The following is a 25,240-nucleotide window of genomic DNA, read 5'->3' as shown; positions in this document are numbered from 1 at the left end:
CCCTACAAAAATTTTTCAAAACATGTAGCCAAGTGTGGGGGCATGAACTCAGAGGCTGAGGCAGGGGAATCACTTGAGCCCAGGAATTTGAGGTTGCTATGACCTAGGCTGATGCCAGGGTACTCTAGCCTGGGCTACAGAGTGAGACCTTGTCTCAAAAAAACAAAAATATTTAAAGGATCAAATGTGCCTGACCACTGGCACACTGTGTGTACCTCACTGACTCGTTCCGTTCCCAGCTGTTGAAAGGTCACTGCTTCTTGCTTCCTTTAACCCGCAGCACAGGGAGGTATCTAAAGACCTCTGAGCTTATGATGGGAGTATTAGCACCAGGCCACTGTTTCTCCCCTGAAGTCAACAAATGGTTCAGTGCGTGACTACCTGCTATATAGAGGCTCCATAGGAGTCTCTCAGGATAGAAAATCAGACAGGATTCTCCCCCTGCCTGTGAGGTATGTCCATTTTAATGATAATGTGCAATGAGCGTGTGCTGAGGGTTGGGGGTTGTTAGATTCTTTAGTGTCGCAATTGACAGCCACCAAGGAGAACTTGAGTGACCCCCAAACTTTAAGGACAAATGGGTCTTGGGAGCAGCGAGAATTCAGGACGCTGCTGAGCTTCTGTTTCTGACCTGTTCTCTTCTCTTACATAATCCGCTTCATTCCTCCTTTCTGCCCCTCATCCCCGTCTCCTTCTCCGCCCCTTTTTTCTTTATTTCCTTTTTCACAGAGGGGCCTTAATTGGCCCAGTGTGGATCACGTGGCCATCCCCAGACCAGTCACCTGGGGTCACGGAACAACTATGTGAACGGGATGGAGGGTGGTGGCCAGAAAGACAGCATCTATAAGACAGGTGCAAAGGTGTCCCAGCCAGGTCACATATCCCCTCAGTCACATGTGGCCCATTACCCTGCCCACGTCACTGTCACTCAGCTAGTAAGCAGCAGAGCTAAGAAACAGCTTACATTTCTGGTGATTTCCTTCAGAGTGAGCACTGTGCTGCTTAGCGGCCACGCACAGTATCTAAGAACTACCTGAAGAAGTGCGTATGGTAACACAGTGACACGTGGGGGATGTTTGTCAGAATAGGGGAGGTCTGGTCATCATGGGTGGGAGGGAATCACGTGTGGACAGTGTTTTCTGTGAACCACAGGCATTACTGATGGCTCAGGAGGAGCTGATGGGGGAGGCCCAGGGTGTGGAGCCCCCCAGGTCACGGGGACCCTCTTGGGGCAAATGAAGGACTTTGCATATTATCCTGCAATCTTCAGAGCCTGTTTGATCATAGGAGAGACATGGCCACACTAGGGGGTGAGGAAGGTCTATCTGGCCATGCCAAGCAGGATTTACAGGGAAAAGATGACAGGTTGGGAGGTTTAGGCAGTGGTGGCTGGAGGATGGGGTGAGGGCCTGAGCAAGGCATGGACCTGGGACAGTTGTCACCATCGTGAGGCATGTGCAGGGCTGGGAGGCCAGGTGCAGGGGGTGCAAGGAGCCTGGGGGGACTCTTTGTCGGCTGAGACTGTGAGCACCAGGAGGAGGACTGTGCCAGAGATGGCGGCAGGTGGGGGCGGGGGGGAGGAAGGAGCTGTGAGCACAGGCCTGGGCCATTGGGGTGCAATGGAAATGCAGATTCTCCCTACACCCCCACCCCCACCCCCCCACCCCTGCCAAAGCATCTGGAAGTGCAGCCAGGCACCTGGAGACTCAGCTGCTGAGACATCTGGAGCTGCCTTATGTTTAGGTCTCAGATGAAGTGTGGGGGCTACAAAGAATCCCCAAGGAAAGTCTGGGGGGCTTGGGGTGCAGCAGTGCTCCAGGCTCATTTGCACACCCCCATGTTAGAGGTTAGTTGGGGATAGAAGTCTCCACTTATAGACGCCTGCCACGCGTTAAATGTGGCTTACCAGGTCCCAGCGTGTTACCTGAGCAAGCCAAGCATCATTGTCTCATCTAAAACTATACACCACTTAAGTTAATCTTGGCTCTGAAAGTTAGATTTTGTTTTAACTGGGGATGGGGGCAAGGTGGGAGGATGTGGCGATTTAGATGCAAAAGTGGGAAAAGAAGACTTAAAAACTTCCCATTCAGGCTCAGCGCCTATAGCTCAGCAGCTAGGGCGCCAGCCACATATACCAGAGCTGGTGGGTTCAAATCTAGCCTGGGCCTGCCAAACAGCAATGACAACTACAACCAAAAAAAAAGAAAAAATAGCCAGGAGTTGTAGCGGGTGACTGTAGTCCCAGCTGCTTGGGAGGCTGAGGCAAGAGAATCGCTTAAGCCGAAGAGTTTGAGGTTGCTATGAGCTGTGACACCAGGGCACTCTACTCAGGGTGACAGCTTGAGACTCTGTCTCAAAACAAAAAACAAACAAACAAAGAAACTTCCCATTCAATGCAGAGCTCTTCGGAGTATCTGGCAAAAGTTATAAGCCAGCTATGGACATTTCTGGGGATGGAAATTCCTGCTTGCTAAGGGAGCTCATTGCATTGATGGGCAGCCTTCAACAGACCTAAAGTGTCAACACTGCCTTTTGTTACCTCCAAGTCCCCCTTAATGTCTGCAGTTTCCTCCTTCTCAGTAGGCTGAAGAGCCACCCCCCGCCCCCACTGTGACTGTCACTGCCCTGTGACTGCCCACAGAGCAAGCACCTGGGTGTGAGGCAGGAGCTCGGGAAGTTCAGACTGAGATGCCACCTCGTGCTGCCCTAGAGCCTGGCTTGCCTTGGCCATTTCTCTCCTGGAGGTGCTTGGGGCTCCCCTTACCTGTCCTGCACCTAAGCTAATTTTCTAGCAGAGCTGCTTGTAATTAAATAAATTTTTCTTTAGCTGGGCGCGGCAGCTCATGCCAGTAATCCTAGCACTTTGGGAGGCTAAAGCAGGTGGACTACTTGAGCTCATAAGTTTGAGACCAGCTTGAGAGAGAACAAAACTCCATCTCTAAAAAAAATAGCCAGGCATTGTGGCAAATACCTATAAGAGCCCAAGCTACTTGAGAGGCTGAAGCAAGAGAATCACTTTCACTTAGGAATTTGAGACTGTGACACCACAGTCTCTACCGGGCCCAAAAAAGCAAGACTCAGTCTCAAATAAATGAATGAATGAATAAATTGATTTTTCTTTGGAATATTTTTTTCCAGAAAATATTTTTCTTTGGACTTACTTTGCTCAAAACCAAAGATGAGAAGTTCCAAACAAAATATTTGAAACTTTAGGAAATAAATAGGCAGATTATTCTAGTCTCTCCCATGCGATGTTATGCTGAAAAGGAGCTCATGGGTTGATCCATTAAAGCAACATTCATCGAGTGCCTCAACACTGCTGTGTGGTTTGAGATAGGAAGAAAACCACCAAAGTCAAGAGCCAACATTGCAGACAGATCTGTCCAACAGAAATACGCTGCTGGCCCCCATCCTTTTTATGTAGGGATGCGTCCTGCATCTCATTTAAACCAGGTCACGTTCAGGGCTCTGTCTCCTTCAATGTCTCACTGCACTTTCTAGCTTCTCGAGGGTAGAAATCAATCAGACTAAAATAGAACCCAGACTGGTTCTTCTGGAGCCTCAAGGCCTAAATTGGCACCTTGTCTCCCTGCAAGGGGAGGTCTGGATTGTTAACCCAGCTTTACCCTGAGGCTGGGGACAGAGTAACAAATGCTTGCCCAGGTTACAACTTGGCTTTCACAGGGATACCCCAAGTGTTGTTCAGTCTTTTATCTGGAAACAAACTTTCTTTTTCAAGTTAACACTGGGGTGAAGATTTTCCAAAGCAGATTATTTTCAGTTAAAGTGTTTTCATTAAAAAAAAAAAATCAACAACAAAGGCTGGAGTCATGAGGGGAAAATTCATTATTGCTCTTAATGTACATTTGCAGAATATTGTGCTTGCCATGGAAAAAGTTTTATAGTGGAGTGCTGAAGCCACGTGACACGTCAGTTCCTTGTATCACGTGTGATCCATGTATAGATTGTTTTGCAACTAATTGCAAGAGCGTCATTTGTGCGAACACAATGCATTACTTTAAATCTCAGTGACATGAGAATATGCCTGGTCCAGCAGGTTCCCTAAGTCCTGCCTATGATGTTGATGGGACCAATAAACTGAGGGCAATGACAGCAGCCTTCTCATGGAAGGTTAACAGCATTAACTAAACAATTAGATGTAAAACACTAAGCAGTTCTGTTTTCCAACCGCAGACAGTAAGCCTGTGAGGACAGCTCTGGGAAATACCCCCGTCAGGCTGATGAGAAGCCGAGGGGAACAGCGGCAGGTGTGCAGCCACCTAGTGGCTGATCAGGACACTAACCTGGGGGTCTGGGTCCAGGGTCTCTCAGCTCCTCACTGCTATACCTGACTCCTGCCCAAATTCCCAGCAGAGAAAAACCTGCCTGCCCCCATCTTTCCTGCTCTGATGTAGGAGGTCTGACAATTAAGTTTGCAAACTCATCCTAGAAGAATCGCTCATTCCTCTGTGCTGACTGTCACTACATTCACGTTTGAAGTGCTCCCCTGGGAAGCTGTGCACCAATGCCAGCACCTCATCCTCTTCAGAGCAACTTGGGAACTCTTTCTGAAATGACCATCAGAGCTGTCATCCTTCAACACACAAAAACAATAATGAAAAAATGCCACAACAATATTGAACACCATTCCTTTAACCTTTGGTGTCTCTTTTTCTAAATGCTCGATTATTTAATTACATTAGTGAGAGGAAGAGAAGCTAACGCCGTCCCCAAGTGCTGGCCACAGAATCCACAGCTGATACAACCATAACACGGAGATGCGTGTTAAATGCTACCTGCACCTGGGTCTCTTGTTGGCTTCATCCGCTTATTATGTGTGACTGTATGAAATTATCAGCATTCAACGGTTTTTGATCTCCTAAAACAATTCAGAGAACTCCACCAAATAGTTAAGTTCAGGAGTCAGCACACATTTCCTGTAAAAGTCCAAACAGTAAATAATTTGGGCTTTGTGCTCCAGACGGTCTCTCACAACCACGGTGCACACTAAGTCTGCCACCGTAGCGTGGACACCACCAAAGGCAATACGTAAATGAACGAAGATGGTTGTATTCCAGCAAAATTTTGTTACAGATGCTGAAATTTGCATTTCATGTCAATTTCACAAGTCATAAAATATATATTTTTTAAATACTTGAGATGTCAAAACCATTCTTAGCTTTTGAGTGGTACAAAACCATCAGTGGTCCAGTAGGGCCCACAGGCAGTAGTTTGCCAAGCCCTGGCTGGGTTGCACTTGGCCACCACTACCTTCGAAATGTCCAGGACCTGGGAACTTTCTGTTCCCTGACTTAAGACCAATTTCATGAGCTTGCCCCCAGACCTGAAGACCTGTTTCACCTTCTCATCTCCCATCAAAACCAGTGGTGGCTCATCAGCTCATTCTGCCATTTTGGAAACCTGGGAATGGCCCTCCTTCTCCCCCTTCCTCATAACGCATGTCCAGGGGCAGGACTTCCAGAGACTTCTCAGCTCACCTGCCTCCTCAGACCCTCCTTCCCTTCCACCCAGCTCACAGCCTCTTGGTCACTTGGACTGTTGTTGAGAGACCCCCGCTCCTTCCCTCTGTTATTTAGCCTCTATCATCCACCCTCCATGAGGCGATGGGGTTCTTCCTCTAAAGTAACTGTGATCCTGTCAGTCCCTTGTTAATCTTAAATTTCTCCCATTAGAAAGAAATCCCACTGGCAGAGGGAAAATGGGCCAAGTAGCTCTCGAGTCTGTCCTGGACTCAGCCGGTCAAGTTTCTATGGATGTTCGTGCTAGTTCTGATGCAGCCCCTTGCCAAGCTGACACATGTGTCCCCTGCCATCTATAAGTGTCCTGTCACCTGTGCTTTCACAGGCTGCTGTGCTGCCAGGAGAGCCTGTCCGCGCCTTCTCTGAGTACTGATCCCTCCTCCGTTCCGTAAGACAGCTGAGGCTGCACATGCCGCATCTGTCCCTGACTCCTCCCTCGCAGACTTACCCTGCCCCTCTGTTCTCAGACCCTTGTCACAAGCACCTCAAGGACAGCATCAGTCTCAGCAAATTGTAGTTTTTGTGAGAAGGGCCACTGGATTGAATGTTTGTGTCTCCCCCAGAAAACATGTTGAAAACTAATCCTGGACGGAATGATCTTAGGAGGGGAGAGTGTGAGAGAGTTTAGGCCGTGAGGTTGGAGCCCTCAGGATCAGTATCAGTGCCCTTCTAAAGGAGGCCCTGAGAGCTGCTCTGTCCCTGTCCCTTCTGCCATCTGAGGTTACCATGGCGATGTGATCCACTATGAACCATAAAGAGAGGCCTCACTACACACAGAACCTGCTGACGCCTTGATCTTGACCTTTGCAGCTGTGAGAACTGTGGGGAATAATTTCCTGTCATATAAGCCACTCTGTTTATGGTATTCTGTTATAAAGCCTGAGCAGACTGCAGCAAAGTCGTCCTACAGTGACTGAGAGTAGAGACCAGGTCCAGACTTCTTGACTTATGGCTATACAATAAATGGTTTTTAAGTCATTATTTTCTTTCTTTTTTTTTTTTTTCTAGAGACAGAGTCTCACTCTGTTGCCCAGGCTAGACTGCCCTGCCATCATAGCTCACTGCAAACTCCTGGGCTCCAACAACACTTCTGCCTCAGCCTCCCAAGCAGCTGGGACTGCAGGCACCTGCCACAGTGCCCAGCTAATTTTTCTATTTTTAGTAGAGATGGGTCTCACTCTTGTTCAAATTGCTCTTGAACTCCTGAGGTCAAGGATCCTCCCACCCCAGCCTCCCAAAGTGCTTGAGTTATAGGAATGAGCCACCAACCCAGGTCCAAGTAATTATTTCAATATATACTATGTATCCAATCATTTTCTCAATTTACTCACCAAGCCCTGGAGGTTACAGATTCAGATGCCCATGGGACCTGGCTGGTCACTTTTGTGGCAGAAGTGGACAGAGTGAGTTCAGGGGTGGCCCAACAAGGCCGTGTCCTGTCCCGTGGGGCAGGCTCCATTCAGCACCAGCTGTTCATTGTCACACAGGCATGTGATAGGTGTCTAGCCAGATGTGTTTTCAAAAAAAAAAAAAGGGATAATTAAGGTTTTAATGTATGTGTCCCAGTGTTAAATATTGGCAACAAATTCACCTTAAAACAAAGAAGACTTTGTGAGCAAAATTTAAAAATACCAACCCGTTTATGGGCTGGATGTGGCCCTTGAGACTCCAGTTCTCAAGCCCTGTTGTCTGCATCTCTTCATTAGCCGCAGGCGGGGTCTGGAGCCGGCAGGTGGAAGGGCCTCCCTGGGCCGCGTTCATTCTGCCCGCTGCACAGGTCCCACTGTGACTGCGGGGCCACACTGCCACACAGGGCGCAAGATGGGGTGTGTGTGGTCACCTCTGCAACCTGAGAGCCAAACCCCACAGAGAATCTGATTTGTGCCGTCCTCTCTACTCTGGTCATGAACTGAGAACTGAATGGGTTGGGGCGGCCTCCTGTCCCCCTCCTACCCAGCGCAGCTGCAGCGTCTGGGAGATGCTGTCCGTCCTGAAGGGTGATCTGACTGCCACCAGCTGATGGCTGTTATCAGAGGTTTAGGGTCCTGCTCAGAGCACACCAAGGAGAGGTGACTACTGGAAGGAGAAACCAAGTTGTCTTTGTGTACAGCCCACCTTGGTGGCCAGCAGCCACTTCAGAAAACCACACAGAACATGGCCTAAAAGGTTACTGAGAAAAGAGAATTTTGGTAATTGATAGTTCATGCAGATTTGGTGAGGACTTGTTTTTTGCTTACCTGTGTTATCAGATATCATAAAAAGTATGCTTGGGCCTTTTTTTTTTTTTTTAACACTAATCACCTTTCACTGGTGTTTATTTATGGGAGGGTGGCCTGAGACAAGTCTTCTTCCAATGTGTGGCAAAGGAGGAAAAAGGTTGGACACCCCTAAAAATGTTCAGGCTTTTATATTTCTTTGTAAATAAAGACAATAATAATCAAAACAAAACAAAATTTTCCCTTAGGTCTTTTTCTCTTGTCCTGGGACCTGAGCTTCTGAGAGCCATGAGCTTGAGGCCTAGAGCAGGTGTATGCGGGCAGGACTGGGTGGGAATCAGGAGGTGGGCGTCTGTAACTGCATGGCTGCTCCCTGTGTACAGAGACCATCACTCACGTGACTGGGAAGAGTGGGCTTGCTCAAGATCTTTGTCACGAAGTCCCCAGTCACGTGAAGGCTGAGGGTGCCTGGCCATGTGGTGATGAGGCAGGCGGAAGGATGCTGATGGAAGGGGAGTGAGGCGGCTCTAACTGGCTGCATAACATCCCAGGGCCAGCAGAAGAGGCAGCGAGCTTTGTACTGATGTACTGTTGTGAAATAGTGTGCAGGGAGGTCTCACTGTGTGCCAGACACCAGTAAATACTTTCCAAGCTACCGCAGTTAATTCTTACAACTCTTCCGACCATGATGGGAGCTGACCAGTATTGACCTTGTTTTAGGGATAGAAAGTAACTAGCCCAAGAACACACAGGTCTGTCTGACCATTGTCCCTGTCCCTGCTGTCTGTGTCATGCTGTGTACCTGGTGGTGGGGACCCAAGGGGCTTGTGCTCTGTGACTCACCACCTGTCAGGCATTTAGGATGGTAGGTGGCACATGGGAAGCCTTCAAAAAAAATGTCATCTGTGACTGTCCTTTGTGGATTATCTTTTGTAAAGCTGTTTTAAACAGTTCTGTGGGCCAGGGGCCTTTGTGAGAAAGGCTTGCTATTTGAGAACTCTTGAGGTGCCTAGGTTGTCTGTGCTTAGTAACAGGAATCCTTTCTTGGGTCGTATCAGATGAGTGCCCTTGGAGTCAAAGTTGTGAGCAGATGAGAAGAAAAATGGCTTGATAATTTAACAGGTGCATTAAAAACAGGGCTTTTCTGCAGAAATTCAGGTGGAATTGATGGCAAAAATAAATGTGATTAGAGCATCTCACAAACAGAAGGAAGAAAAGCAAGTCTTCCAAGGGTGAGACAGTGACACAGAACCAACTGCCTGCTCTTTTTAGGTAGATTCTGCTATTGCTATGATCTTGCTGTCGTGCTCACACCTGGTATTTAGGTCATAACTTCAAGCTCTGTCTGATACACAGAAAAGATTTTTGACATGCAAGTCCTTGAAGTTCTATGTTTACCTATTTTTGCAAGAGAGGAAAATCCTGGGTGTTTTGGTTCAATTGGAGGCAGATTGAGGTCAGTTAAAGCAGCACATGAGCGAACTCAACTTCCCGTGTGCTCTCCCAGGGCACGTGTGTCATGTTCTGTGAAGAGTTGAAAGAACTGAGTCTGAACGTTCCAAATTGCAGGGACAGTAGCTGTGCTTCCCCTTCACCCTCTAACATTGCTCTTACCTGAATTTAATCCTCACTTCAAAATGATGACCCAGTTCTTTGATTTAGGTGACTCCAGTCGCCCTCCCAACACAGACTTGCTCATCTTAGTGAGACTTAGAATTCATTGCACACAGCACAGCTAAGGAACTGAGATTGGGAGATGTCAAGTGACTTGACCAAACTACTCTGCCACTCGCTAGCTGTGACTTACCTTTAAAAACAGGATAACAGTGGTCACTACCTCATAGATTGGACAAGGCGACAAAGTGAGCTAATTACTACATGCAAATGCTACCAGCATCTGGGCACCCGGATACCTCTGGACAAATGTGAGATACTGCTCTCCACAGCAAGCAAGACGCAGGTCGGATTTCTGCTCATTCATTCATTCATTCAACAAATATTTGTTGAGCACCTGCTGTGTGCTAGGGAGACGGCCCCTGTCCTTACCTACTGTGATCTATTATCTCTGGTTTCATGTCAAGGAAAATGTTTTCCCTCTTCGTGGAAGATGGAGATAGCATGACCAAAGATGTGATGATTCGTGGTCCACTGGGGTTTTTTTTATTTTGGTTTTCAAAATAAGCTAAAGCCGAGTAATAGATCTTTCTGGGTGGTGCCTCTGGCTCAGTGGGCAGGGTGGTGGGTTCAAACCAAGCCCCGGCCAAACTGCAAGAAAAAAAATAGCTGAGTGTTCTGACAAGTGCCTGTAGTCCCAGCTACCCGGGAGGCTGAGGCAAGGGAATCACCTAAACCCAGGAGTTGGAGGTTGCTGTGAGCTATGATGTGATAAAGTGAGACTGTCTCCACACACACACACAAAAAGAATAGACGTTTCTGCTAACCTCTGCGGAGTATGGAATTTGAAATAATATAAATGTGGGATTAGAGCTGTAATTTTTTTAAAGACAAAGACTTTAAATTGATATTTAAATACTTAATATTTAAATTAATCTCTTATCAGCTGGATGATAATTAGGTTTCTGCCTAAGCAGCTTGCAGAGAGAGGACTGCTGCCTCTTCTGACCCATTCACACTCCTCTGGTGTCATTCACAACTGTGTTCAACGTGACAGGTGATGCGGCGAAGTCGGGTCACCAGGAATCATTCTTGCACAGTTCTCTGGCTCTGAGGGCAGGGCAGACCTCGGAACCAAGTGCCGATAAGAATAGGCACAGGGCAAGGAAACCAGACGGCTCCAACTCAGACGTGCTCCTGGCTCCACCGCATGCAGCTGTGTGACCTTGTCGCCCAGGACGCTGGGTTTCTTGTGCATGAATAAGGTTCCTGAGACCTCTTGCTGAAGTTAGAGGAGCTTAATAATCACTCAGAGCGACAGGAGACAGAGCACTCCACAGGGCAGGGACTTGTGATTCATGCAATCACAGTAGCTTTGTTGACTGCTGGAAACAGCAGTGACAGCTGAGTCAGCCTGGCACGCAGCTATTGGAGATCAGTGATGCCTTTTAATTCAAAAAACAAAACAATCACCCCTCACCCCCTAAAAGAAGAAACAAAAAAGCCCCGACTACGGCACAAGAGTAGGTACTGATGTTGGCTTATGCCAAGTTCTGGAAGGGCAGCCAGGACCCGGTCGGGGGCAGTGCAGAGAGGTTGCTATGAGCTGGTTTTCCCAGCTGAACCTCCACCTCAGCATTCCAGGGGTGGGGGGCACTCATGTGGGAGACCGCGCAGGCCTGGTAGCATCTTCTGTGAGCAGTCCTCTGCACATGTGTTGCTGGGAGATCACTGCCAGAGACTGAGCAGAGCAGATGGTCTTTTGGACCTCCCTCCCCACCTGGTCTGGTTCCCTAGGGACAGACGTAAAGGCGGCTCTGGACAAATGCATGTTCTGTGAACTAGTGACTTGGCCTGAGTCACATGTGTGCATTTCTGGGGATAGTTAGATCTGAGCCCCCCATTCTTACCCCTCCCTGGCCCCTCTCATAGGCCCCTCAATAGCCAGAGAAGCAGGGAGAGAATCCCCGCTCTCCTGAGTCCTGGACCAGCCCTGCCCTCTCTGCCTGTTCTGGGTGCTTCCCACAGAATCCAGACTGTCCCCATAGTCCAATAGAAAGACGTTGGGTGGGGGTCCAGGCAGCCTCATTCTAAATCCCCCCGGGTCCTTCCTGGCCGTGGACCTTGGGGCATGTTCCTTAGCTCAGGCAGTAAGTGTGGCAGTTGTTAACCATCGTCACACAGGTAACCTCATTGTGTCCTCAAGAATTACATTCTGTCAGACGTGGTGGCTCATACCTGTAATCCCAGGACTCTGGGAGGCCAAGGCAGGTGGATCTCCTGAGCTCAGGAGTTCGATACCAGCCTGAGCGAGACTAAGATTCCTATCTCTAAAACTTAGCTGGGCATTGTGGTGGGCACCTGTAGTCCTGCTACTTGGGATGCTGAGGCAAGAGAATCTCTTGAGCCCAGGAGTTTGAGGTTGCTGTGAGCTATGATGCCATCACTGCATTCTACCGAGGGTGACAAGTGAGATTTTGTCTCAAGAAAAACAAGAATTACATTCTATTCCCAAGCCATGTGAAATGCCTTTCCTTAAAGGAAAGAGGATGTAGGCCTTGAAGCTTCCCTCTTCTCAGCCCTCAGTCAGGAAAGTGTGTGACAAGCACCAGAGCCCGTGTGACCTCACGGATCAGCAGCAGCCCCACCTCCTTACACAAAGTGTGGAGCAATGATTTCCAGACTTATAAGCAGCAATCTACTTAAAACCTAGGGCAGCGCCTGTGGTTCAGTGTGTAGGGCACCAGCCCCATATACCAAGGGTGGCGGGTTCAAACCCGGCCCCGGCCAAACTGCTACAAAAAAATAGCTGGGCGTTATGGGGGGGCTCCTATAGTCCTAGCTATTCAGGAGGCTGAGGCAAGAGAATAGCCTAAGCCCAAGAGCTGGAGGTTGCTGTGAGCTGTGACGCCACAGCACTCTACCGAGGGTGACAAAGTGAGACTCTGTCTCTAAACAAACAAACAAAACCTAAAACTTACCCAAACTGTTAATATATAAAATGAGTACAAGTAGGATTTTGAATATAAAAACATATCTACTGAAATTTATTTAAAAAAATAAGAAAAATGAATATATTTTAATGAGCCCAGGAATTTGAAATCAGGGAGATGCTGACTAATATGACACTTTCCTTAGAACACACAGATAGTAATTGCAAGTGGCACTGCCGACGATTGCCGATGACACCGGTCACCTAAAGGCCACAGGCAGTGAGGCTCTCTGTGCCAGAGACGCCCAGAGTTTAGGCCACTAAATAGGAAATGTCTGATTTTGAATTGAAAGTTTAGTTTCATGTATCACAAAAAAGATGCAGCACAACTAATCAAAGATCATGACTCAACTGTTGATCCGGTTTTGCCATCTTAACCCTGGCTTGTTGGTGCCAGCTGCAGAGAAGCCTGGAGAGCCAGTGCTGATGAAATCGCCAAAGGCGCTTCCCACAGCTTGCTGAGAATTGACTATTTCTCCTTGTAAGAAGTGGTCCGACCCCTGAAAAGTGGGGGTCACGTGGAGCAAGGTTGGTGGGCACAGTGGATGACCGTGCAGTTCCTCGTCCACCTTCCATAGTTTGAGCAGAGTGTTTGTCTGACACGAGGTCAAGCGTTGTCTTGCAAGAGAACTGTCCTGTCTCTAGTGACCAGTCTCGTCTGGTTAATCACAGCATCCTCCCCGTGTCGCCCAGTTGGCTGGGGTGGACATGTGCTGTAATCGACTGACCAGGACTGACAGAGCTGTGGTGGGGAACAGCAGCACTGGACCGCCAAGCGGACACCATTAGGTTTTTAAAATGTATCTCCGGGTCTGAACTGTGTTTCAACATTTCATCTTTATCCGACCATTGTGCCAAATGCTCGGATTATAAAAAAGAAACCATTTTTCATCACACGTAACAGTACAGTGTAGAAATCGTTCACCTTTATGTCGTGACAGCAAAGAAAGGCAAACTCCAACACGCTGTCTCTGCTGCTGCTCATTTAATTCGAGCGGAAATCTATCCTGCTTCTTTACCTTGACAGTTTGTTTCAAATGGTCCGATATTGTTGGGATAGTAACCTCAAACTTCGTCACTTTGTAACTCGTATGTAGGTTGAGATGGATTTGATTCCACTACCCCCTCCAGCCCATCATTATCCATCCAGCGTGGTCTCAGGTCACCCACCTGGCTCATTTTCAAGACTAAGATCCTCAGAATGGAACTTCTCAAACCATCGACGTGCTGTGTACTCATTACCCTCTAACGCTCCGTTGATATTTGGAGCTGTCTGCGCTGCACTGGGTCCATGAAGAACTTAGATTCAAAAATAACACTCGTTTTTAACTTATCCAGGGTTTTGCAAAAATTGCTCTAAAAATAATTTGAAAGACAATCACAAGCCAAACCACGCATTTGAAAGAATGAGGATGTACCTTTGGAGGAAAAATAAACTAAGAAGTGTCCAAGCAAAATGTCAGAGATATCAGCTATCAAAATTAGTACTTAGGGAAATCTGACATTTCGTACTTAATAACCTAAACACATAGGCTAGCACACATTCACATTCACATTTGTTCATGTGAATACATGTTGATGAGATTTTAAATCACTGCATTTTTGGAAAGAATGCATATACATTTAAAAAACAAGATAAGAGAAAATGTTAAAAGGTCTGAAATACCTTCACAGAGTCTGGCAGGATATCGCTTGAAACACCTTCCTTAGATCTGGAACCCCCAAATCTCAACCAGCCTTCCATCTCCTGTTTGGTTGTGGCATATACCTGTGGCATATACCTCCTTAGGAAGCTCAGTGTAAAAACTGGTGAACTCTGAATAAGGTGTGTAGCCTGGGTGATATTATCATATCTCTATCAAGTCCTCGATATTATACTGTTCTGTAGAAAACGCTACCTTTGGAGAAAGTTAGCGAAGGCTACAAGGGGCTCAGTACCTTACTCTGAATCTAGAATTATCATAGAATAAAAAAGGTTTTTCCTCCAGTCATTTGACAATGATGCTCTTTTACTTGACTGTTAGGAGGGTGGGAATCAGATTATACAGCAGTGAGCACACCACACGTAGAGTGGCTTTCCTGGCCACTGAGTTCTATAAATTCCCTGCTCTGTTAGCTAGTGTGACACCACGGGAGCTTTAGAAAGGAAACACAGCCAGTGGCAAATCGAGGTGAGGTCTCCTTGAGTAAATCTATCTCAGCTGCTGCTCAGTGACATAATAAGAAAATGGTGCTGGAACCCAGTTGAGTCTGCAGTCACCTGACCCAGAGAAAGTACGCGGGTGAGCTAGCGTTTTCCTGAGCATTCCTGTGCTTAAAACGTTTAATAATTAGACCACAGTGACGTCGAGTCATGTCAATGCCAATATCATTATTAGGGGTCTTGGTGTCAGACCAGGGTGCAAGGGCTATTCTACAGGAGAAAAGATAAAGAACTAAAAGTACTTTTAAAAGAGTAACCCTCTGATCCAGTCTCTTCCCTGGGTGTAAAGTAAAAACGAGCATGGCGGTGGTAAGGTATGAATCTCATTCCCCTGGATTTCACCATGGGCTGTAAATTACTGCCCTGTGCTTCCCTAAGACTGATGGTGGCTTGGCTATTCGCTCCTTAGAGACATGAAAGAGAACTCCCCGAGCCAGCCTATCCGTCTTCATTGTAATTGCCAAAAAGTTCAGGCTGCAGGTTGCCCTACCTGAGCATCGCCTGGTGTGTTCAGACTAAGCTGAGTCTGAGCTGTTTATTGCATCTTCCAGGCTGCTGAAGGTGAACTGGGCTCAAAACAATAGCTTTCATAAATATTTTAATGGGTGCAATACAGTTCCATTTTTAAAAATCCATTTACTCGGGAACATAAAATACCAAGACTGTGAGGTCCTTTGTGCTAAGAGAGGCTTTAGTTTCGCACCAGCTGTAGTGTCTGCTGGGGCGGGGACGCAGCCCTCAGCTTTCTGGAAGTCGCCCTGCCTGACCTACTTCTCTGGCTTCCTCCCCAGGGTCATCAACGCTGGGAAGAGCACACACAACGAAGACCAGGCCAGCTGCGAGGTGCTCACGGTGAGGAAGAAAGCAGGGGCCGTCGCCTCCACCCCTAACAGGAACTCGTCCAAGAGACGCTCCTCCCTCCCTAACGGGGAGGGGCTGCAACTGAGGGAGAATGCGGTAAGACCCTCCTCTACTGCTGGCTTCCAAGTGAGAAGAGCCGCCTGCGCTCGGCAGGGGTGTCCAACCTGCAGCCTGGGGGCCACATGCAGGCATTGTGCTTATCTATGGTGTCGAATATCCCAAAAATTGTGCACAGACCTTTCTTTTTGCTCATCTTCTTCCATTTCTATTTTTAATGTGTGCCCCAAACAATTCTTCTGCACACCCCCTGCTAGCCCCACGCTGGGATGTTGGAGTTTATTCCAGATCTGGGATGGAGGTGAAAGGGGTATCCCTGGTGTCAGCAGGGTGGGGGGCTGTTCCTCGGGAGTCGCACATTCCACGCTGAAGGTGGCCCATGTATGAAGAGCTGGTGTTTGTGCTTTTAACACCTAAATGACATGCCCACACCATGGTTTGTTGGAAGGGTTGATATAAACTTTGTGGGTTTCAAAGGATCCACTTTTAGGTCTTTGTGAGGAAACAGCCCAGGAGCCCCTGGTGAGGGGTGGAAATAGCTCTCGTTGTAGGCTCAGAGCCCTGGCACAAGGCTGCCCCTTCTCCCCGAGCCTGGGCCTGACGCTCCCCCAAAGGCATCTTTGTTCCTGTTGGCTCCCGTACTGCAGCCCGTGGGGTGACCTTGTAGACTGAAAGCCTGTTGGCAAGCCACAAAATATTTCTCCTCTCTCCAGATTCGGAGAATAAGATAGACATGTCCTCAGAACATTCTGAAGAAGCCCTGGGGAAAGATGGGAAATAACTGTCACTCTTTCCCCCCGGGGGCTGTTTTGTCCTGCAGAGACATTGAACAGGATGACCAAATGTGACTAGTCATGCCAATAATCTTAAGGATGTTTTTATGTAAAAATTTTTATAGGATTTTAAAAGATCTAGAAATTTCTTCTTAGTCTAAGAAATAGTGTCTGACTGCATCTCTGCTTAGGGCATAATAATTACCTTTTGATTTTGTTAGTACTAGTTCGGTTTGGAGTTAGAATACACAGTGTCCCGGGAGGTCTCCTCATTATACATGTTTTCAAGGCTGAAGTGGGGGCATCGGGAGGCCTTTCCCAGGGAGCTGGGTTTGAGGCCTCAGACGGGCCGTAGGGAGTGGTGGTGGGTGAGTGGACAGGGCTGCGGCATCCTGGTGGCTTTGCACAGCCTACCACTTAATGCCTTTTTAATTTTCAAAAAGTTGGTTGTTCTTTGAGACTTAGTGTTGCATTCTATAAAAAAACAACAACACAGTGACTACCAAATGGTAGAAGGAGGATGGCTGGAAATCCAGCAGTCCATGGGAAATGCTGCACCATGTCTTAATAAATAAATCCTTAATAAATGGTCGTGGTTATGACCTGGGGCTCAGCCTCACTTCTATCAGGCTCTGTGGCTGTGCCCAGCGAATTTTGTATGTTCATTCCTTTGTGAACTGGAGATTCTATCGTTTCTTTTATACCTACTCAACAATTATTTTGAAGGTTGAGTTATTTTGAGGAGTTTGGAGAATGTGAGGCATTAATGCTAATTGAATGTAGGTGCCAGTGACTAACCTTGCTCTTTCCCCTGACTCCCCCCTCCCCCACCTGACATTTGGCCCGAGACCAGTTGGTGATGGCCTTTTTCCTTTTTGCTAAGTTCCTTCTATAAAGGAGGCCAGGGCTAAGTCTTTAGCTTCCTGTCCTTAAAAACAGTGATCACAGTGCATAAGGCTGGGGTGGTGACCCTCCTCTGGGGCAGTGACTCTCCTCTGGGGCGGTTCCCAGTCTCTGTGGGGTCCGTGCAGTGGGAGGCAGCAGCCCAGCTGAGCAGTCACGCACACCCGGGGCCCTGCTTCCTGCCCCAGCCAGCACCTTCACTTCTGTCTGCCTGCCATGTTAGGCTTCCTACTGAGCTGGGGAAAGAGCTATGCTGCTTTTTCTCTCTTTTCTTTTCTTTCTTTCCTTCTTTTTTTTCTAGAGACGTGGACTGGCTCTGTCTCCTAGGCTGGAGCGCCATGGCATCACCACAGCCCACAACCACCTCAGACCCCTGTCTCAGCCTCCCGAGTAGTTGGGACTATAGGCACCCACCATGACGCCCAGATAATTTTCCCAGTTTTGGTAAAGATGGGGTCTCACTCTTGCTCAGGCTGGTCTCAAACTCCTGAGCTCAAGGGATCCACCTGCATCAGGCTCCCAGAGTACAGAGATTACAGGCATGAGCCACTGCGCCCAGCCTGCTTTTTTTTTTTTAATGTGGTGAGACACACATACCATAAGATTCACCATTTTTAGGTATGTAGTTCTTTAGCATTAAGTATCTCCATATACTGGAGCAGCCATCGCTGTCCGTCTACAGAACTTGGCAGATTCTCAAACTGCAATTCTGTCTTCTCTGAACACTAACTTCGCAGCCCTGGGCCACCGCCCGCCTGTCCTGTCTCTGTGAACTGACCCCTTAGATATTTGGTGTGAGTGGAATTGTGCAGTCCTTGTCTGTGTGTGTCAGCTTATTTCACGTAGCGTAATGTCCTCAAGTGGACACGTGTTGTCCTGTGTCAGAATTCCCTTCCTTCTGAAGCTGGAGTGATGCCCCACCATCCAGCACAGGCCCTGTTTTATCTCCCACTCCCCTGTTAGTGGACACTGGATATGGCTTCCCTCTGGCTGCTGAGAAGGACGCTGTTATGAACAGAGGTATACAATATCTCCTCCAGCTCCTTCGCCCCAGGCTTTTGGGAACTGCTGGGTCATGTGATAAGTTCTTTACTATTTTGAGGAACTGCTACGCTGGTTTTCATAGAGGCTAAGCCATTTTACATGCCTGCCACGATGCAGGAGGGTTCCAGGCCTCCACACTCTCACTAACATTTGCTGTTCTGTTGGGTCTTTTGTTCTTACTTTTTTTTATGCTTACTATTTTATCATAGTTGTGGTTTGCATTTCCTGGCGATGAATGATGCTGAATATCTTTTCATTTCCTTCCTGGCCCTTCCGACATTTCTTTAGAGAAATGTCTATTCGAGTCTTTTGCCCATTTTTAACATATTAACTAGTTTTGAGCCAGGGGCCTTGTGAAGCACATATAACTCACACATCTTTTTACCTTGAGTACTTTGGGAGCTACTTGGGCCCTAAGGAAAAAAAAATTTCTTTCTAGTGTGGCTGGTCAAAGTGTTAAATTGAATTGTCCATTTTATTGTTGTTGTTTGTGTTACTTTTTAAGAACTTGAAAACCATGACCTAGTGTGGGAGATGAATCAGTGAGCACCGGTTGTACCAGGAACTAGGTGCTGGGGGTTTGGCAGGAAATAAAACAATCCCTACCCACAGGAACATTCTCAGAGGGAGGAGGGACAATTAAAACATGCAGTGTGCCAGATGACAAGCCCTGGGGAGAGAAGGCCCAGAGGGGAAGCAGAATGCAGCCCGTGTGCAGTTCCAGGCAGCTAAGAGGGTGTCCCCGAGACGGTGGGCATGGGCTGAAAAGCACAGCTATTTCAGGAGGAGCATCTGAACATTGTGGGACTTGCGGAAGCCTTGGAGCAGGATCAGGCCCCGAGATTCAGGAATTAGAGAGGAGGCCCTTGTGGTTGGAGCAGGAACACAGTAAGCCCAGAGTGTGGCCAAAGCGATCACGGGAGTGGGATCAGGCAATCTGGCAGGACCCAGAAGGCTGTTCTTGGGACTTTGGTTTTTACTTTGAATGAATGATTTATTAGCAGAGGCCCCTGGGCATACTGGTTAAGGGAGGCCAGTGACTTTTCCCATCTAGCAGGCATCCCCTCAACAGTAAACCTCAGATATAGAAGCACTTAGGAAAAGGTAGCGAGTGAGCAGGGCCTAGGGCGAGCGAACAGCTTTCCCCTGCGAATCTATCCCTTCACCTCCCAGGCACACGCCGAGCCCACGTGTGCATGCTGAGCCCTGGGGAGGCGCAGTCAGGTGAGCATGGCAGCTCCCATCCTGGGCTGAAGCCAGGGTGCCCCCTTGGCAGTGGCCCCACAACAGAGTGAGACCAAGGAAACAGGCAGAGCCCCTGGCTGTGTGGAGGGCCGCTTGGCCACAGTGGTTTCAGGCATGACTGAGGAGGAAGACAGGTGGAGTTAGGAAGGGCTTCCGGGGCAAGTGGCATTGAGCTGGGGTCTCGAAAAGTGCATCCGAGTGAACCGGGCAAATAGGAGAAAAGGGCGTTTCTGGTAGAAGGAGCACGTGGGCAAGGGAGCATGGAGGCACGTCTGCCCATGTGTCTGGAGCATATGTGGTCACCTGGAGGGTGCCAAGACAGGAACAGCAGGCAGGCGTCACACGCAAAGGTCATCAAATGTCATAATAAGCTGGGATTTTAACCCAGTGATTTTAGAAAAGGGCACAGTGACGTAGGACAGTGGCAGTAGGGGGGAGGCTGACTGGGGAGGGCCTTGAGCCAGATAGGATGCCCACACAGAAGTCTGTGTGAGAAATGACGGGGGCTTAAAATAAGCTGTGATGAGAACACGAGACGGGCTCAGAGGAAGGGTGTGAGTGATGCCGTTGAGGTGCCCAGATGACCACGGCCTGGGGAAAGGAGCGGGACCTTAGCCACCAGGCGCTGGCCACTGAAAAGCAGACCTTTGGCAGGTAAGGGAGTGGTCAGGGATGCTGACGCTGCCTTTCCAGGAGGAATTGTGTTGTAGGAAATTAGAAATAAGGATCTGGCGCCCACCAGCAAATCCAGGAGGTTTAGATTTCGGGAGTTACAAGGGCAAAGACTACAGTTGAACCCATAGATGTGGTTTAGATCGCCCAGAAAGCAGAACAAGAGCAGATGAGAGGGCAGAGTAGAGGCCTGGAGACACCCCAGCTCAGAAGCTCCGAGAGAGGAGCAGGGAGGAGTGGAGGAGGCCATGCCTTGGGCCATGGAGGAGCCAGGAAAGACGGGGATGGGAAGTGGGCAGATGCTGTGAGAGGCAAAAGGTGGAATGCAGGTGAAGCAGTGGCAGCATTATTTCATGGCAGACTGCTGGAGGGCGCAGAGGCTGGTGGGCAGGGAGGCTGGCGGGCGCGAAGGTGGACATGGAGGCTGGCAGGCAGGGAGGCTGGCGGGCACGAAGATGGATGTGGAGGCTGGTGGGCACGAAGATGAATGTGGAGGCTGGCGGGCAGGGAGGCTGGTGGGCGCGAAGGTGGACAGGGAGGCTGGTGGGCGCGAAGGTGGGCACAGAGGCTGGCAGGCAGGGAGGCGGGCACGGAGGCCAGCAGGCAGGGAGGCTGGCGCGTGTGGAGGTGGGCGCGGAGGCCGGCAGGCAGGGAGGCTGGCAGGCAGGGAGGCTGGCGCATGTGGAGGTGGGCACGGAGGCTGGCAGGCGGGGAGGCTGGCGCGTGTGGAGGTGGGTGTGGAGGCCCGCAGGCAGGGAGGCTGGCGTGTGTGAAGGTGGGTGCGGAGGCCGGCAGACCCCTCTGGAACACATGTACTTCCCTTCCCCTCACTTGATCTCTTCATCCCCAGTAAATGTAGTGAAGTCAAAATTGTGTGTGTCCACAAGACTTCCTTCACGGAGTGTCACCTTCATCTTCCTCAGAGATGGAAGGAAATCTAAAAATTGCAAAATAACCTGAAATTCACGGAAAAGCAATAATCATAGGAATGTTTTTGTTAGAAACATGAGTGGTGCTTTCAGGAATTAGAAGTGTGACTTTATACCGATGACCTATTTTATACCGAGCGGCACTGGCGTAGCTGGTGGCAGTGAGATGACTTTTCTACTACAGATAATTATTAATTAGCATAAAGATTTTAAGGCAACCATAAGCCATCCCTCACACCAATTTATAGAGAGTTCTGTTATCCTATTGATGTGTGTAACCTTTCACCCAAACAAGTCAACTTAAGGCTCCTGTTTTAAAACAAACCTTTTTTAAAAATGGGGATAAAAGAGGGCAGCGCCTTGGCTCAAAGGAGTAGGACGCCAGCCCCATATGCCAGAGGTGGCGGGTTCAAACCCATCCCTGGCCAAAAACTGCAAAAAAAAAAAAATGGAGATAAAAGAAATACCATTCTATTCTGCCTCTCCTGGCTTCCATGAGGCCCTGAGTGAAAGGGTGTCATGTCCTGTGTCTGGCTGGGCTCCCGATTGGCACCTTACTTAACATAAAGTAAAGGAGAAGAAGCACATGAAGCAATGTTTGAAAGAAGTCGTAAAACGAGTTAGCGTTCTGGGCTGTAGTATTTTAGCCCGAAGAAATGTGAGGGGAACTTGGCTGACTTACTCCCTTCTCCCTTGCAAATACTCTGAGGAATACAGGCTTTGTTTTGCTTGGTTAGTGACCCAATGCAGAATGCAGAATAAATAGTTCTTTTTTGAGAGATATGGAAGAGAAATTTGGGGGTCTCTGCTGAAGTGGCTATGAAGTATAGCAGAGAAGAATATTCTCAACCACAAGTGGGGGGTGGAACTTTTCTCGTGCTGGGATCACTGTTGGGTGGTTTAAACGTGAAGAGCCACCCATACCCCTCCAGTCTGGTGGACGGGAAATACTCCCCGTCCATGTGCGAGCCTTTTAACCTTCCTCTGGTTATTGGGACACAGGTTGGTGACCAGGAAAAGAAGGAAATATAAAATGCCAGCACTGTCAAAGGCCCTCTCTTCAGACTGTCCCTCAGGAAAGATGCCGTAAGCTTGTTGAGAATCACATCCCCACCACACCCGCCTCCCGCAGAAGCCCTTTAATAACCAGTCTGAGATTTGTGCCAGTTAGTCACCATCACTTGGTCATCTTTCCTGTGGTTTGAAAGGTTCGAAGGCAGTGGTTCTCAGCCTTCCTAATGCCGCAGGCCTTTAATACAGTGCCTGTGGGGTGCGACCCACAGGTTGAGAACCACCTGTAGGAGTCTTATGACACTGAATGCCATCTGCAGCGAGAACATAGCTTTTCCAAGAGATTTTGCCTGTCACTTCCCAAGCATTTAGTCATTCTAGGAATGAGAGAAACGCAGGGGACAGTAGAGGACTTCTCTAAGGAAGGAGAAGGACGCTTCTAAGGGCGTCTCACAACTTCAGGGCTAGATAAGAAGCACATGTCCGGCACGGCGCCCGTCACACAGCAGGTAGGGCGCCAGCCACATGCACCGAGGCTGGCGGGTTCAAGCCTGGCCTGGGCCAGCTAAACAGCAATGACAACTGCAACAAGAACAAAAATATAACTGGGTGATGTGGCGAGTGCCTGTAGTCCCAGCTACCTGGAGGCTGAGGCAAGAGAATCACTTAAACCCAAGACTTTGAGGTTGCTGTGAGCTGTGATGTCACAGCACTCTCCTGAGGGCAACATAGTGAGCCCTCTGTCTCAAAAAAAAAAAAAAAAGAAGCAGCAGCAGCAGCAGCAGCACATGTCCTTATGGGACATGTGTGAGTGGAAATAGTCCAGTATTATGGCAATAACCAGGACATTTTTACCCCCATGTCTGATTCCCTGTTTAGAACAGATGGTTTTGGGCTTGAACCCCGACTTCTGGACACAGGCATTCCAAGGCTAGTTCCTCAGAAGCACCTGTGTGTTGTTTAATTTAGTCAAAACACATCAAAGTGTGTGCTTTCAGTGTCTGTTAGTTCAGTGTCTAATTACAGTAACGGGAGATGGCTGTGTCAGCACTCAGCCAAGTTCATCAGCAGGGGGCAGGGAAGCTGATTATCCTTCTCAGCAGAGGATGGGGCCGCACTGTGGGAATTCAAGGCAGATAGAATAAAATTGGGGCAGGGAGAGGGAAAACGGAAATGAGAAAGGGGTCATTTCAACTCTGCGAACTGAAGATTTGAAGATTTGCGTTCTTTTCAACCCTTCTCTGTGCGGAGGACTCTCTCACCCCCAGAACATTAAACAGGCCCTTTGGAGTGCTGGGTCCTCTGACGGTCTGCCGGCGTCAGCTCTGAGACGCAAGGGGAGCAGCCCTTATCCATCTCACTGTGCTTACTGCCCGCACTGCTGCTGCTGCTCACACACGTGAAGCCGATGCAAACTTCATGCCCGCCTGCTTGGATTTTCTGAGGCAGCCGTGCAATAGCTTCTCTCTGAACTTCTCTCTCAGTTCCAGGGATGTAGCGCCCTTGGACACCTCCCCAACCAGGAGTCAGGAGGCTTTCAGGTCACTTTAAAGCCCCCTTCTTGTCGGTGTTGCATTTCTCTGAAGACCAGGTTGACCAGCATGATGTCACAACTGAGAACACGGCTTGGTTCCACCATCAATTTTTCCGCTGTGGCAGGTCCTACGGTTGAGATGGAAATTCCTTCTTGCTCTGTTTGTAATCTGACTTCCCGCAGCTATAGGTGGGAAGAACATTGGCAAGGGCAATGACCTCTTAGGATTTGTTTATTTCCTATTATTTCTTCTTTATTTATTTATTTATTTTTTTTTGAGACAGAGCCTCAAGCTGTCCCCCTGGGTAGAGTGCTGTGGCATCACAGCTCACAGCAACCTCCAACTCCTGGGCTCAAGCGAGTCTTCTGCCTCCACCTCCCAAGTAGCTGGGACCACAGGCGCCCGCCACAACGCCCGGCTATTTTTTGGTTGCAGCCGTCATTGTTGTTTGGCGGGTCTGGGCTGGGGATTCGAACCCGCCACCTTAGGTGTACGTGGCTGGCGCCTTAGCTGGTTGAGCTATAGGCGCCAAGCCTGTTATTTCTTCTTTAAAAAAAAAATTCCGTGTTCAGCCGTGACGTGTCCCACGCTGGTCTTGGTGCTTTCCCAGGACCAGCCTCCCTTAGTGTGTGTTTAGCAGCCCTCGTCCCAAATGCTCGGGACCAGAAGTGTTTTGTCCTTCAGACTTTTTCAGACTGTGGAGTATTTGCACACACATAATGAGATATCTTGGGGATAAGACCCAAGTCTAAGCATGAAATTTGCTTATGCTTCCTACAGAGCTTATCACACGGCCTGGGGTAGTTTTATTTTTCCCCTGGGGCTGCTCCACGCATTCTGCGTTTTGACCAAGGACAGTCACATGAAGTCAGGGCTAAAATTGTCTACTTGTGGCCAATGTCAGCACTCAAAAATCAAATCTAGGAGCATTTTGATTTTCAGAATTTGGGGTTAGGAATGCTCATCGGTGATACATAGATAAATATGTATTGTAACCGTCTTTGTTTTACTGGTGAGGACATAGACCCAGAGCTGGAAGGCCTCAGACGTGTGACGTGCTGCCTCTCCATCTGCTAGCCGTGGAGGAAGGTTGGGGCTGGGAACACCTCTTTGGACAAGTCAGAAGTGAAGGGAGGATCGCTCCTAATGTTGATAGGTATAAATTTCAGGAATATTTGACACTAAACATTTCCTCATCTCCATTATGATTCCTTTTTTGATATAGGAGCGAGTTAGCAGTTTCTGAGTTTGTAAACTTAAAAGCTGGATCACAGCTCTTACTGACTCGGATAAAGAACAGAACTGGAATGAAACTGTCTTCATCTTGTCCTTTCAGTCCATTTTTTTTGCTAAATTACAGCACGACCATCATTTGCATAAGCCATGGGAAGAAGAAAGCTCTTGTATCTGAGTTCGAATCCCAGCTCTGCCACCTTCCAGGTGTGTTACCTTGTCCAGGTTACACGACCTCCCTCCCTCAGTTTCCCCATCTATAAATCGGGGTAACAGTTCCCACTCAGAGGGTCGTTAGTTACAAATATGCAAAGTGGGGCAGTGCCTGTGGCTCAAAGGAGTAAGGCACTGGCCCCATATGCCAGAGGTGCTGGGTTCAAACCCAGCCCCGGCCAAAAACTGCAAAAAAAAA

The 25,240-nt window shown here is 48.6% G+C and overlaps 1 protein-coding gene across 1 annotated transcript in view; it reads left to right on the top strand.

Moving 5' to 3' along the window:
- The window catches only part of PPM1H (protein phosphatase, Mg2+/Mn2+ dependent 1H), a 250,931-nt gene that overhangs the window by 86,017 nt on the left and 139,674 nt on the right, over positions 1-25,240 (top strand). The window contains exon 2 of the mRNA XM_023518406.1: positions 15,357-15,522. Within this exon, the coding sequence (XP_023374174.1) occupies positions 15,357-15,522 (166 nt within the window). The remainder of the gene's footprint in view (positions 1-15,356; positions 15,523-25,240) is intronic.

Source organism: Otolemur garnettii, unplaced genomic scaffold (assembly GCF_000181295.1).
Source record: "Otolemur garnettii isolate 467f Iridium unplaced genomic scaffold, OtoGar3 scaffold00138, whole genome shotgun sequence".
Taxonomy (NCBI): Eukaryota; Metazoa; Chordata; class Mammalia; order Primates; family Galagidae; genus Otolemur; species Otolemur garnettii.
Note: the sequence above shows the minus strand (reverse complement) of the source record. Positions and strands in the feature narration are given on the sequence as shown.